The sequence below is a fragment of the Oncorhynchus mykiss genome, chromosome 18 (assembly GCF_057628025.1).
Source record: "Oncorhynchus mykiss isolate SJ-2025 chromosome 18, ASM5762802v1, whole genome shotgun sequence".
NCBI classification, from domain to species: Eukaryota; Metazoa; Chordata; class Actinopteri; order Salmoniformes; family Salmonidae; genus Oncorhynchus; species Oncorhynchus mykiss.
The window spans coordinates 47,506,154-47,521,526 of record NC_143039.1 but is presented as its reverse complement, the minus strand read 5'-3'; the positions used below and the strand labels follow the sequence as shown (position 1 = coordinate 47,521,526).

At 46.8% G+C, this 15,373-nt stretch overlaps 1 protein-coding gene across 3 annotated transcripts in view; it reads left to right on the top strand.

Annotated features, from left to right (window-relative positions):
* Positions 1-7,020: 7,020 nt before the first annotated feature.
* The window catches only part of cica (capicua transcriptional repressor a), a 43,463-nt gene continuing 35,110 nt past the window's right edge, over positions 7,021-15,373 (top strand). For all 3 annotated transcript variants that reach the window (XM_036952767.2, XM_036952766.2, XM_036952765.2), the window contains exons 1-2: positions 7,021-7,271; positions 10,555-14,484. In XM_036952767.2, the coding sequence (XP_036808662.2) occupies positions 10,716-14,484 (3,769 nt within the window). In that variant the 5' untranslated portion in view covers positions 7,021-7,271; positions 10,555-10,715. The remainder of the gene's footprint in view (positions 7,272-10,554; positions 14,485-15,373) is intronic.

Genomic DNA, 15,373 nt, shown 5'->3' with positions numbered 1-15,373 from the left:
TTCGACCATGAAGTCCTGATTCACGCAGTCTCCTCTGAACAGTTGATGTTGAGATGTGTCTGTTACATGAACTCTGTGAAGCATTTATTTGGGCTGCAATTTCTGAGGCTGGTAACTTTAATGAACTTATCCTCTGCAGCAGAAGTAACTCTGGGTCTTCCATTCCTGTGGCGGTCGTCATGAGAGCCAGTTTCATCATAGCTCTTGATGGTTTTTGCGACTGCACTTGAAGAAACTTTCAAAGTTCTTAATGTTCCGTATTGACTGACCTAATAAAGTAATGATGGACTGTCGTTTCTCTTTGCTTATTTGAGCTGTTCTTGCCATAATAGGGCTATCTTCTGTATACCACCCCAACCTTGTCACACCACAACTGATTGGCTCAAACGCATTAAGGAAAGAAATTCCACAAATGTACTTTTTAAGAAGGCACACCTGTTAATTGAAATGCATTCCAGGTGACTACCTCATTAAGCTGGTTGAGAGAATGCCAAGAGTGTGCAAAGCTGTCATGAAGGCAAAGGGTGGCTATTTGAAGAATCTCAAATATATAAAATATATTTTGATTTGTTTAACACTTTTTTGGTTACTACATGATTCCATATGTGTTAATTTATAGTTTTAATGTCTTCAATATTATTCTATAATGTAGAAAATAGTACAAATAAGGAAAAACCCTTGTTCTAAAACTGTTCTAAAACTTTTGACTGGTGTTGTAAGTATCAGACTAAAGCAGGCAGTACCAGTGACTAGCTCAATACGGAAGTGGACAGATGCTGCACTACAGGACTGTTTTGCTAGCACAGACTGGAATATGTTCCGGGATTCATCCAATGGCATTGACGAGTACACCACCTTAGTCATCGGCTTCATCAATAAGTGCATCGACTACGTCGTCCCCACAGTGACTGGATGTACATATCCCAACCAGAAGTCAACATCTGGATCGAGCTAAAGGCTAGAGCTGCCGCTTTCAAGGAGCGGGAGACTAATCCGGACACTTATAAGAAATCCTGCTATGCCCTCAGACAAACAATCAAACAAGCAGAGTGTCAATACAGGATTAAGATTGAATCCTACTACACCGGCTCTGATGCTCTTCGGATGTGGCAGGGCTTGAAAACTATTACAAAGGGAAACCCAAAGGGAAACCCAGACACGAGCTGCCCAGTGACACGAGCCTACCAGAGCTAAATGCCTTTTTTTTCAGTGCTCGATTCGAGGCAAGCAGCACTGAAGCATGCATGATAGCACCAGCTGTTCTGGATGACTGTGTGATAACACTCTCGGTAGCCGATGTAAACAAAACCATTAAACAGGTCAACATTCACAAAGCCGCTGTGCCCGAGGGATTACCAGGACGTGTACTCAAAGCGTAGACCAACTGTCAAGTGTCTTCACTGATATTTTCAACCTCTCCCTGACCGAGTCTGTAATACCTACATGTTTCAAGCAGACCACCATAGTCCCTGTGCCCAAAGGAACCGAAGGTAACCTGCCTAAATGATGACCTCCCTGTGGCACTCACATCAGTAGCCATGAAGTGCTTTGAAAGGCTGGTCATGGCTCACATCAACAGCATCCTCCCGGACACCCTAGACCCACTCCAATTTGTATAACGCCCCAACAGATCCGTCGTGCCTTTTTCTCAGGAGTGGCTTCTGTCTGGCCAGTCTCCCATAAACCCCAGATCGGTGAAGTGTTGTAGAGAATGTTGTACTTTTGGCCGGTTCTCCCATCTCAGCCAAGGAACTTCTGTAGTTCTGTCAGAGTGGTCATTGGGTTCTTGGTCACCTTCCTGAACAAAGTTCTTCTTGCCTGGTTTTTCAGTTTGGTCGGATGTCCAGCTCTAGGCAGAGTCTGTGTAGTTCAGTATTTTTTCAATTTCCCAATGATTGAGACCACTGTGCTTTTGGAAACTTTCAACACTCTGGCAAGTGTTATACCCTTCCACAGATATATGCCTCATCACAATTCTATCTTGGAGATCTACGGACAGTTCCTTGGAGTTCACGGTATAGTTTCTGCTTTGACATGCACTGTCAACTGTGGGACTGACGGGTGTGTTTCTTTCTAAATCATGTCCAAACAATTGAATTGGCCACAGGTGGACGCCAATCAAGTTTTAGCGACATCTCAAGGATGACCAAAGGAAATTGGATGCACCTGAGCCCAATTTGAAGTGTCAAAGCAAAGGGGTGTGAATACTTATGTAAATGAGATATTTCTGCATTACATTTTCACTACATTTGCTAAACTTTTAAACATGTTTTCAATGTCATTATGGACTATTGTGTTTAGATGGGTGATAGAAAATATTGAATCCATTTTGAATTCAGGTTGTAACACAACAAAATGTAGAATAATTTAAGGGGTATGAATATTTTCTAAAGGCACTGTGGCCAGTGTAATGGAAGTACTCAGACAGGAATTGAGTGTGCATGTATGTGTGTTTCTTTGAAGAGTGTAACTGTTTGTTTAAATCCTTTTGTATGGTGTTATTCCATATTCTATCTGTCTTGGGTGTCATTATACATCCTTCACTATTCAGATTCCATCCCCTTGATTCTGTGACATGTTCAAACCCATCCATAACTGGACTCTTATTGCTGTGCTAAAATATATATATTTTTTCAACTTGAAAGCTAGTAAATATCACGACCAACTAGCTCTTGTTGTTGAAGGCCAGTGAACATCACGACCAACCAAACTCCTTAACGGAGAAGTAGGCTGCACTGAAAGATGCAGTAACTGACCTGGGATTTTCCCATGGCTTTCCTTAACTTGGAGACTACCCCCCCCTCTGCTGGTCATTTACGGTCCTGCTTTGAGACAAGTTCAGTAGTGTTACTGTGTCAGTGTCTCCAACCAGTAACGTACGCAGGAGACGGATACGATAGGAAATATCAGAACTATATCGTTGAATACAAAATAATATTTAATTGTTTTACAGATGGTAATGATGGTTTATGATGGTTATGTAATTATAACTAGTATATATTTCTATAGTAAATACGAAATAGGACTGCAAAATACATTGTTAGGGCTAACAGTCCTTGTTAAATGATGTATGCACATACAGATTTTGCATACAGATATGCTGTCCTCAAAATGGGGAGAAGGGGGCTGTTTGAGTACAGAAATGTACAAAAAGTGTCCTTTAAAAATGAAGATATGTCCTAATAAGAGGAAAAATGTCCTCAATTAAGATCATAAAGCCTAGTTTAGTTGTCCTAGAGAGAGGTCAGGTGGCCACTCCATGTTCATTGAGGCAAAGGGTAAGAGGGGACCATTCCGGACTTTAAAACATCCACTTTTTACGTTCCTTATTTGTGATATTTATCCTTTAATCCGAGAGACATGTAAGTGCTTAAAATGATATAAAAGCTACAACGCATTGCTTGTTACTTTAACTTGACTAAATATTAACAAGTCTGCCACTCAAAAACACGTACCAAGAGGCATTTAGGGACAGACATACACGTTTAAAATCTTAAGATAAAAAGGCTTTTATGATTGGACAATTACATAAAAGATGCTGCATTGCCAAAATGTATCTGAGGGGAAATGGCCTGTCTTGAACATGGATGTGTTAACATGCTTTTTTGAAGGACCTTTTGCAGGTTATTCAGAGAACCAGAAGATGGTCACGACAAAACTACCCAAAACCTCACCCGACCCCCTAGCCTTAGGAATATTGGATATTATATCACTCCAAAAACATTGCAGAAGATCACCCTTTGATACCTTGCAGTGTTTAACACTCCCTCTATTATCCCTGACAGTTCCTCATGCTTTAGGACCTGTCCCAACAACATGTAAATGTATCTCTCCTCTCTGCTTTTATCGCCTTATCAGACTCCTCCTCCATCATCGTTTCTCACTGTCACCTCTCATTGGAGTGAATGTCATCAGGTGATCTCTCCCTGCTCTACATTTGCCAGTCTAACTTTCATCAAATCTTATGCAGAGCAGCTCACCAGGGGGCTCCGTTCCACAAAAGTTGATTGACAGGACACTTTGAGACTTTGAGCTGCCCGCTGGGAGGGTTTGTTGCCTGGCCCTAGGCTGAGGGCAGAGGTCAACATTTTGAGAAGAGATGGAGGCCGGGCCCGAAGAACAAGATCACAAAGACGGCTAATTATCCTCAGTTGTGTGCGTCGCCGTAGTAACCCACTGTTTTATACTCTCACTAACTCAACACAGACAGATAATGTTGTGTGTCAACTAGTGGGTATAGCAAATTGTTTATTTTGTGCAAAAAATATTGAAATGATTTATTTGACAGAACTTTTCTGTGATTGAGGAAACTAGTTGATAGAATGGTAGCACTTACATTTTTTTTTTATGGTAGTTTTCTAAAAATAAAAAAAATAATTCTACACAATTGGTAACTACGTAACGTTAACATAATTTATTTATAATTAGCAGAAACAAATAAGTTATTCAAAGGTTATTAAAATGTAATTAACATTTTGTAGTCAATATGCAACTATGTGCTGTGAAATAAAGTTATATCAATAGAACTGTGGGCCTTGTCTGCTTTGTGCAGGTCTATAGGCTTCAGATGGTATGCATCTATAGAACTCCAGCTTATTGTATCATGGGTTACATAGTGTACACTTGTCCTTGCCTTTGTTTACATTGGTTTACAACACATATTGTTCTCTGCTATTTTTCGAGGAGACCTCCATTATAATCATTTTCTGAACATAAGGTGCTGGTTGCATGGACCCAAGGTAAGCCTAACCTTGGAGTACAAAGCATGTTCAATGTACAGTTTACAGTGAAAGTACTTTTATTCCAGGGTCCTTGCAACCAATTGGAGACACAGACTGCATCAAGCCCCTTTTGAAAACAGAAACTCAAAGCCCAAGAGCTATTGTGTGTGTGAGAGCATACGTGTGTGCAGGAGTATGCTTGCGTGTGTGTGTGTGTGTGTATGTGTGTTTGTGTAGTTAGGGAGAGATTGGCCTGGACAGCATGTGAGCCAGATCCCTGTGATCGGGATTCATTACCAGTGTGTCATGTTAATGGGAGAGCTACTTTTCAAACCTGACCAGACTCACCACTTGAACTCTGCCCACAGTATCAGCATTGCGTGTTAGTGCATGTTTACTGTGTGCTGTCTCCTCTCTGTCCACGCAGATATCCTCAGTGAGCCAGTGTCACAGAGGGATTGAGCGTTCCCACATAGGAATGCTTTTATGTAATGTGGATATAAGATTTTTGCTTTCCTACATGGAGAATTTATCATGCTCCTAAAAAGGGCTCTGAGATAAGAACAGGATTAGGTGAAATGGGTTATGATGCAGCTATAATACATTGTAAGACTTGTCATGCCCACGCATAGTCCCCTTGTAAAAGTCTTATAATCATCACATAATGATTTTTGACAAATTGCTTTTTAGAATTATTTTAAAATAGTATGAAATAATATAAGCCTTATTATAAGTCATTGTAATGTTTTTATTCAGAGTTATAAACCAGGCTTTACTGTAGGTAAAAGGTTACTAGATTACTCAACGAGCTCATTCAAAAACGAGAGATTCTGTATGATGTTTGCATCTCTATGTCACCGGCTTACGAAATCCTTTCTCAAAGTTACTTCTCTCGTATTCTGTTGTCCTACATTTCTGATGATGCGTAGACACTGTGAATGAACACAGACTGCTGAGAGACTGCAGTGCTCTACCCATCAAGGCGTGGAACGGCTTGCATATCCCTGTGTGTGTGTGTGTGCGTGTATGTCTGTGCACCTTCTGTGTGTGTGTGTGTGTGCGTGCACGTACAGCGTGTGTGTGTGCATGTGCAGTATGTGTGTATGAGCCTGGTATGTAGGCCTATGCATGCGCATATATGTGTACGAGCTTGGCATGTGTGTATGCGCATCTATGCATGCATGTATGTGTGTATGAACCTGCTCTGTGTGTGCGTGTGTGTGTGCACTTCCACGCACAAGGGTTACGTAACACCCTAACATGTTATAACTACATGGTATGTGCGTGACAAACCCACTTCATTGCCTCAGTAAGCAGAACTATAGTGTTGACCAAGACCAGTCCGTTCACTGTCTGTACATGCAGGAAACAGTACACAGTGTGTTGCACTGCTACAAACCAATCCACCCGAACATGATACCTATCATCATTATGAAATGTTATAGAGGAATATATATGGCTCATTCCCTTAGGAACAGTAATCCTAGGTTTAGACTCATTTACTCTGGACCCTTCCTGTTTGGCTCAGCTGATGGCAACAAGCATGATGACCTCATCACAGTACTTGGTCATTGGCCTAGAGACCCTCTATCATTTGGCCAATCGTAGATTGATTTGGTGACGTTAGCTTTACAGTCTATCGGTTGGATGGGGAGGCGGGACAAAGCGCGCACTGACGTCAACGATAGTATATAGAGCGCTGTGATTGGCTAGACTGGCTAATGTAAAGGAGAAGAATGAAAATATCAAAGGATACAATAGGGGAAAAACGACGGTTAAAAAAACATATATTCGAAATAAATAGCAAAAATTGACATTCATAATGTCTAGGTTTTCGATGTCACTTGCTTGAGCGCATTGATCAGCGAAAATAAACAGCTCTAAACTTTTTTTCTATCCCATTCCCCTCCCCATTTACTTGCTGGTTGAACGTCACTTGCCTCTTCTATACTGGTCATGTAAGCTACAGGTTAAATGTTTTTTTAATTATTATTATTTTACAACAGATGTCCTTATATTACCACAACTGCAAAACACGAGCGTTAAAGAACATCAGGTCCCAAATTCCAATTTTTATAGGACTGTTATCTCCGCTGTATGCGTTTGTAGATTGGTGAGGAGTGTTATTTTTATTCCATTCGCCCGCCTACTCCCTGTCAGCAGACCTCCCCTAAAGCACTATTGGATGCCGCAGCCCTGTCCTAAACAGCTGTTTGGTGTTTTGCCACAGCACGATTCGACTAAACACGGTGTCAATCAAATATACATGGCTATGTAGTTCCTTGGATTCATGAAATCTACTGGCTACTGTACTCAAATGTGTCCTCTGATTGGCTAGATGGACTAGTGTCAAGGCTTTGGGCTTCATTCACCATTTTGCGACTGTAGAGTAGAATGTACAGAGCAGTCAGTAGTTTTTCCTCCTTTAAGTTGCTTTACAGAAGAAAGATAATGTGACAGTCTGTTAAATGTCAACCCTGGATATCCGACTATAGGCCTACTATATTCGCTACTGACTCGATAAATATCTGCATTGAAAATCATTTTGTGGTGAGTAAAACCTACAAATCTTTCTTCTGCAGCGCTGCAGTAGCCTGTTTTGCTTTGTCGACCTGCTACGTTGTAGACGTTGCCATTAATAAGCACCCTCTGTAACTACTAACACAATTATATATATATTTTTTTATAATACTCTACGGAGAGAAGTAAAGAGAGGATTGGATGCCACACTTAATGAAAAGGGAGCGGTGCGGGTGGATTGTCAGCCTAAAACTTTTCCCCCAGAAAATATTCAACGCCATAACTGCCATTATTAAGACTTCCTAGAAGTGTTTTTCTTAGGTTGCGATTGAAAGCAAACATCGAAGCTATCTGCATAAACCACATAGTTATTAGCGTTATTATCTCTACCTAGGCTACTATTCGTGATACAAAATGTCTATTTGAATCTGTCCTTCGCCTGCAGGCTTGTGGGCCGCGTTTCTGCGTTGTGTCCACAATTTTTTACTTTTTATTGTAACTTAATGTACAACGTTGCAGTTTGCACTCGCCGGTAAATTAGTTCCTAAGTTGCATCCAGTAGTGTCCACATTTGACAACGGTTGTCACGAATGAATTCGCAGCATAATTACTTTGGCTGCTGTCGCACGATGTAACGTTCATGACATATTGTTCGATTTAAGTAAGCCTAAATCTGTTTGTCAATACCTTTTGATGAGTTGTTCCACAGCACCATATTTTGGAATTACTAGGCCTTTAAGTGTTTAATGTCCCGTGTTAAATGTTCCACGAAGAAGATTTTGCTAAGCGGCCTTGTGTTGTTAGACCTGCGTCACTGGACTTCACGGCCCTGTTGTGTAGTAAGCTGATAGTAATCGCAAAAGCACTACGACCAATAAGAGTGGTTGACACATATACCGCACGGTAACGTTACTATTCAGCAAAAGTAACAGTTCCGCCGTTCTTGCATTCGTTTGCATTTAACAGTACTTCAGTTTAGGGTTGTTGCTTGTTTTTGATCTACATTCAGCCTAAGTACTTTGGTAGGCAGGCCCTACGTGAAGTTTGTAAATTTTCCGGTAGTTGCACTATAGGTCAATATTCTCCAGTAGTTCTCATCGCTTTATAGTTATGTATCGAAATTGTAGAGGTGGAAATTCATCCCACTGTGCACACACCGGTTGAATCAACGTTTTTTTCCCCCCACTTCGTTTAAATTACATTACGTTTAACCAACGTAGAATTGACGTCTGTGCACATTGGGATGTTATGTGAACATTGATTTTCATTATGCTCACATAGGATATTACCACAAGTTCTCCAATGGTGACCAATGACAATGCTATAACATGGTAATAGTTCAACATGCTAGGGTTTATACAGCATAGATATGGGCAAAATATATTTTTGTAACCTGTATTTAACTAAGAACAAATTCTTATGTACAATGACGGCCTACACCGCCCAAACCCGGACGACGCTGGGCCATTTGTGCGACGCCCTCCCTATGGGACTCCCAATCACGGCCGGTTGTGAAACAGCCTGGATTCAAACCAGAGATTCGAACTAGTGACGCCTCTAGCACTGAAATCCAGTGTCTTAGACCGCTGCGCCACTCTGGAGCCCGAGTGAACGTTGATGCAATATTGATAAATGGATAAGGCTCATACATTTAGAAGGGAAATGCGTTGTACCTTCATTTATCGAAATTGTTATAATTATGACACTCACCCACATACTTGCCAGGTGTGCACTATTGAGTAAACAATGTGCACACTTCTAACTTGAAAAAAGTGAGGCAACAAATGACACCATGATGGCAGTTCTTTGAAAGCAATCGCAAGTCTTCCAAATATAAATTGCATAACACAGGTACTGGTTTGTAACTGCGTGTATTATCAAACAGCAGTTTACGTGTGGTGTGGTCACAACAACTCAGGTCTGTAGTTTCTCATTACAAGTAGATAGATGCCCTGGAGTTCTGTACAGCAAAAATAATTAAATTACTAGACGTACATGACATTGTAACAACCTAATATTCAATAAATATCATTTCTCCATGACATGCAGCATTCAATCATAACGTGATGAAAGCAAACTCATACTCCACAATATCATTTTGTCTAGACTTTGATGTTTGTCTTTGGTCCTGCTTTGTTAGAGGATTAGATAGACTTTTTGTTGAATCACGGCGTTGTGTTGTCTGAAACTCTGAGGCGGACGGGAACTGTGTGCTGGAACAAACGACCCAGAATGTAAGCATGATAGGCCTACAACACATGGCGCTGCCTGTTTCAATAGAAAACCCCCAACCAAACCTGTTGGTTTTCAGTTCGTCTCTGTCAACCAAATTTGTCAGCATTCGAGCAACATCGATGTTTTCCCTGGCAGTGAAAAATGCCTCTAAATGAGAGAGTGGTTGTTGGTATGAAATCTAAGGAGAAAGAGAGGGCTAAAGAGAGAGGATAATGAAGTAGCAGGAAGTTAGGTAATGGTCCATGACAGGAAGTGTGGATTGTAGGGGCGGATTGGTTCAGCTACGAAATAGATGAAGGTCACCACCGAGAACCAGAGAGAGAGAGAAAGAACGAGTGAGTAAGAGAAAGAGAGAAATGCGAGTGAACAAGAAGGAATTCCCCCTCCTTAACTGTCATAGCCAAGAAACCAGAGAGAGAGATAGAGAGAGTGTGTGTGCCTCTGTGTGTGTGTGTGTGTGTGTGTGTGTGGGTGCAGACTTGTCTGGACAAGCACTTCCAAATGTGCTCGCCACTATTCTGCTATATTGTTATATTACTTTACACACTATATAAGATTGCTTCATTATGGTTTCATTTGTATTCACACAGTGTTATGTGTATAATTACTTAAATATTTTCTCTTGCCCACACACACACACACACACACACACACACACACACACACACACACACACACACACACACACACAATCCGTGTCTCAGTTGTATCAAGACTTAGCTTTCACCTGGATTCATGTGGTCAGTCTATGTAATGTGGTCAGTCTATGTAAAGTTTTCCCTAATATTTTGTACACTTCATGTACAATGATTTTGTGATAAAATGGTAATACCCATTACTTCTTGAGTTGAATGATACATCGTTCATATCAAGAATGAATGCATTACCAAGGACACAAAATACATTGCTTTATAGAATAGGTCTGTATTTGAAATTATTTGGTCAAACTGGGCCCAGTTCTTCTTTGACGACCACTTCTCCCCACCGCTACCTTACCTGGTGAATATGATTTGTATAATGTCACAATGCATTCGCCACATGAATAATCCATCCTTTGTTACGCTCTGCTCTGTTTCAGGGTCTGGAATAAGGTGGAAAGAGCTGGAGAAACAGAAAGAGGAAAGGGCGGGAGAAGAGAGAGAGGAGCTGGAAGAGCAGGGAAATAGAGGGAGGAGAGAGGAACAAAGATTCTGGAAAATTAAGCCACTGTAAATAGTCAAGAAAACTCCCAATGCAGAGATGAAGCCGATTAAAAAGCAAGGAAGGCGCTCGCCCCCGTCGACCCGAGCCAAAGGGGGGAAGAGACGGGGGACAGGGGACAGTGGAGAGAAAAGAGACTCGGACGAGAACAGAGACCGATCCCCCAAAAGACAGACCTCACCCCAAACCTCATCTCACTCAGAGTCTTCTCAGGAGGAGTCGGTGACACTCACAACGATGGCCACGCCAGAGAGGGAGGGCCACAGAGAGGGGCCCCGGCTCCCAGAGACAGCGGCCGCAGCAGCAGGGTCCCTCCCTGGGAAGTCGGAGGACTCCCTCCCGGGGAGCGTCAAATCGCTGAGCGCCCACAGCACAGACAGCAGCAGCAGCGCCACCAGCGCTGCCAACAGCCCCAACCCCTCGTCCAACCGCAAGACGGCCACCTTCAAGGCCCGCGTCCCCAAGAAGAAGTACACCTCTGAGCACTGTGCTGCCGCCGCCGCTGCCGCTGCCAACCACGGAAGCCCCGGCAACATCGGCGCGCCTCCACTGAACAGAAATAGTGCTCACAGTGACAGTAACGCCGGAAGTCAGTTGTCGAGCTTGTCTTCGGGGCCCGGGTCGGCGGTGAGGGAGGGCGGTTCGCTCACTGACATCAACAGTCAGACCAGGAGACCAGTGGAGGACTACATTACCATTATAGCTCCACCACAGGACAGGGACAACACACCTGGACCCCCTCCCACAGGGGACAGAGACAGGAGAGGCCCAGAGGGAGGAAGAGAAATCTCCCCCAGCCCTGTCCGCTGCTCCTCTACAGACACGGCCAGCGAACACGACCTGGACGTGAGCGAGCCACACCGCTCCAACTCTCACCACGCCAACCCCACCCCCGAAGCACACACCCTGGCCCTGGTGCAACGTAGCACCCCGCAAACTCCGACCCCACAGAGCCTGTCGGACGCGCTAGCCGACGCCCTGGCCAAAGGTCTGAAGAACCAGCGGGTGCTAGCCAGGCAGGCTCGGAGGAGGACTGGAAAGGGGGAAGAGGAGAACGGAGGAGGGGGGAGGGAGAGCATGGACTCAGTGTTCAGAGCGGGCGTGGTGCGGCGGGTGAGCGGCGAGCACGGCAGCCTGGAGGTGCAGCTGAATGGTGAGAAGGAGCTTTACCGCTACCCGTTCCGTGAGGGCGCCCAGGGACCCGTGGACATTATCATGGACGCCCCACCGCCCGGCTCCCAAGCCGTCCCCATCGGCACCCCTGTGTGCGTGCCCTTTGGAGGCAACGAGGACGGAGGCACCACAGAGGCCCAGCGCCAGTGGTACCGAGAGGGCCTGGTCACCCAGGTGGACTCCCACCCGGCTGTGTCCTACCCCTATAGAGTGTTGTTAGAGGATAGAATGCCCCCAGGGGATGAGGAAGGGGATGGCAGGGTGGGCACTCCGACCGCTGTGTGGGTGTCCCGTCAGAGCCTCCGCCTGCTGGTGCCCCCCTGGGACCTGGACCTGGGACCCTGCGGAGGGGGGCGAGAGGAAAGCGATGCCGCCGCCAAGAGAGGGCGAGAGAGGGAGAGAGAAAAAGAGGACAGGGATGAGATAGAGGTGGAGCAGGAGCTGTGTCGCCTCAGCCGTGGGATGGGGCTCAGCGCGACTGTGGCTGGGTCCGTGTTGGGGAGGCTTTCATACCCTGGAACGGCCCCCGCCTCCTCGTCTTCCTCCACTGTGAGCTCCCCCGTCACCCCCGCCTCGGTGCTGAGTCTGGTGCCCGGAAGAGACTGGGAGCGAGAGAAGGACCTGGTGGAGAGAGAGCGGGAGCTCCAGAGGAAACAAGAGAGAGATAACCGAGAGAGGGCCAAGCAGCACCACCACTTCATGCCCCTGACCCCCGAGGAGGACATAGAGGTGTCCCACTTCAGCATGGTGCCCATGGGGGCGGCGGGGGCGGTCAACACAGGCACACTGGCGGTGTCCCAACACAGGCACATACTCTCCAAGCCGCCCCCGGGCTACCTCAGCCCCCACCTGTCCGTGGTCCGGAGCCTCGGAGGCACCCCACTGGTGGGCCCCCACCTGGCCCTCAACCCCCACCCCCCTCCCTCCCCCACGGTGCTACTGGGGCTTGAGTCGGGAGCGCTGGCAGCAGGGGCGGCCGTCATCGCCACCCCTCAGCTCCCTCCTCTGTCCTCCTCATCCTCCCGCGGCTCCCTGGATAAGCCGCCCTCTTCAAACTCCAACTCCCACGGCGCATCTGGAGGGGGTGGAGGCTCGTGCTCGGGTTCGACTTCCTCGTCGCGCTCTCGCACCCCGCTCACGGCGGCCCAGCAGAAGTACAAGAAGGGCGACGTGGTGTGTACCCCCACGGGCATCCGCAAGAAGTTCAACGGCAAGCAGTGGAGGAGGCTGTGCTCCAGAGAGGGCTGCTCTAAGGAGTCCCAGAGAAGAGGCTACTGCTCGCGTCATCTCTCCATGAGAACTAAAGAGATGGAGGCCAGCGGAGGGGGCAGAGACCGTGGCGGGGCCAGCAGTACGGGCACCCTAACCCCTTCAGACCTGAGGCTGGGCGGCGGCCGGACCAGTTCAGAGTTCGACTGGGACAACACGTCGCGAGACAGCAGCGAAGCGAGCAGTAGGGGAGGGGATTCACGACCCCGCCTGGTCCTGCCCTCGCTCCTGCCCCAGGACTTATCACGCTTCGACTTTGATGAGTGCGAGGCGGCCACAATGCTGGTATCTCTGGGCAGCTCCCGCTCGGGCACGCCTTCCTTCTCTCCCATCTCCAACCAGTCGCCCTTCTCGCCCACACCGTCGCCCTCGCCTTCCCCGCTTTTCGTCTTCCGCCCAGCCACCTTCAGCCCCATCACGGCGCCGCCTTCGCTCACCCCTCGCCGCCACCGCCACCTGAGCGGCACTAAGGTGGGTACGCCGGGCTCGGAGCGCGAGCGCCACCTGACGGGCATCATACCCACCTTCCAGACCAACCTCACCTTCACTGTGCCCATGAGCCCCAGCAAGCGGAAACTTGATGCCCTTCCTCCGCCCGTGCCCCTCTCTGCCCAGGATTACTCCAAGCCCGACCAGCAGTTAGGGGAGAATATAGGCCTAAGCCCAGCCGCCTTCAGGGTGCTCTCTCCTCAGAGCCAGCCCACCACCCCCTCCTCCCTCTCCTTCCCCCGGCCCCGGAGCGCCACCAGCCGCCCCCCGTCCTCCGCCGCCTCCACCCCCCCGCCAATGCTGGTGTCTCCCACCCCTCCCTCCCCCCTTCCCCAGGACCCCAGCCCCCGCCGCGTCGTGCCCCTGCGAGACTCCCCCGTCATCGTGCGGAACCCCGACGTCCCCCTGGCCAAGTTCACAGATGGACCCCTGGTGAGGAGGGGAGGAGGAGGCCGCTCCTCCAGAGAGCACAGCCAGCCCCTGCACCTTGCCACCGGCCTCCAAGCACCCGTGCCCATCAACGGCGCCGCCACCAATGGCGCAGTCCTCCTGCGAAACCCCGCCTCCACCCTTGTCCTTGTAACATCCTCCCAGTCCCTGACCCCAGCCGTCGCCGGACACCCTGCCCACTCCAGCCCCACCCTCAGTGGTGGCTCCGCCTCCATCTCCTCGACTGGCTCCGCCCTCTCCAGCTCTGGATCAGGAGGTAGGGAGTGGGAGAGGAAGCCCGGCGGGCACCAGGACTCCATTGGAGGGGCATTGCCCCAGCCGGTAGCCTGCCACCCCTCTCCAACCGCCCTGCTGCCCCTCATCCTACCAGCTGAGTCCCCTCACCCTACACCCCGCAAGGACATCATCATTGGACGACCCGGGACAGGTAAGACAACAATTATTATTGGGGTGTATAGGGGTTAGTATATAGAGGTGTATAGGATAGGGGTTAGTATATAGAGATGTTTAGGGGTTAGTATATAGAGGTGTATAAGGGTTAGTATATAGGGGTGTATAGGGGTTAGTATATAGAGGTCTATAGAGGTTAGTATATAGAGATGTATAGGGGTTAGTATATAGAAGTGTATAGGGGTTAGTATATAGAGGTGTATAGGGGTTAGTATTTAGCGGTCTATAGAGGTGTAAAGGGGTTAGTATATAGAGGTGTTTAGGGGTTAGTATATAGAGGTGTATAGGGGTTAGTATATAGAGGTGTATAGGGGTTAGTTAATAGAGGTGTATAGGGGTTAGTATTTTGATGTGTATAGGGGTTAGTATGTAGAGGTCTATAGAGGTTAGTATATAGAGGCGTATAGGGGTTAGTATATAGAGGTCTATAGAGGTTAGTATATAGAGGTGTATATGGGGTTAGTATATAGAGGTGTATAGGGGTTAGTATATAGAGGTGTATAGGGGTTAGTTAATAGAGGTGTATAGGGGTTAGTATATAGAGGTGTATAGAGGTTAGTATATCTAGGTGTATAGGGGTTAGTATATATAGGTGTATAGGGGTTAGTATATAGAGGTGTATAGGGGTTAGTATAGAGAGGTGTATAGGGGTTAATATATAGAGGTGTATAGGGGTTAGTATATAGAGGTCTATAGAGGTGTATAGGGGTTAGTATATAGAGGTGTATAGGGGTTAGTATATAGAGGTCTATAGAGGTGTATAGGGGTTAGTATATAGAGGTGTATAGGGGTTAGTATATAGAGGTCTATAGAGGTGTATAGGATTAGTATATAGAGGTGTATAAGGGTTAGTATATAGGGGTGTA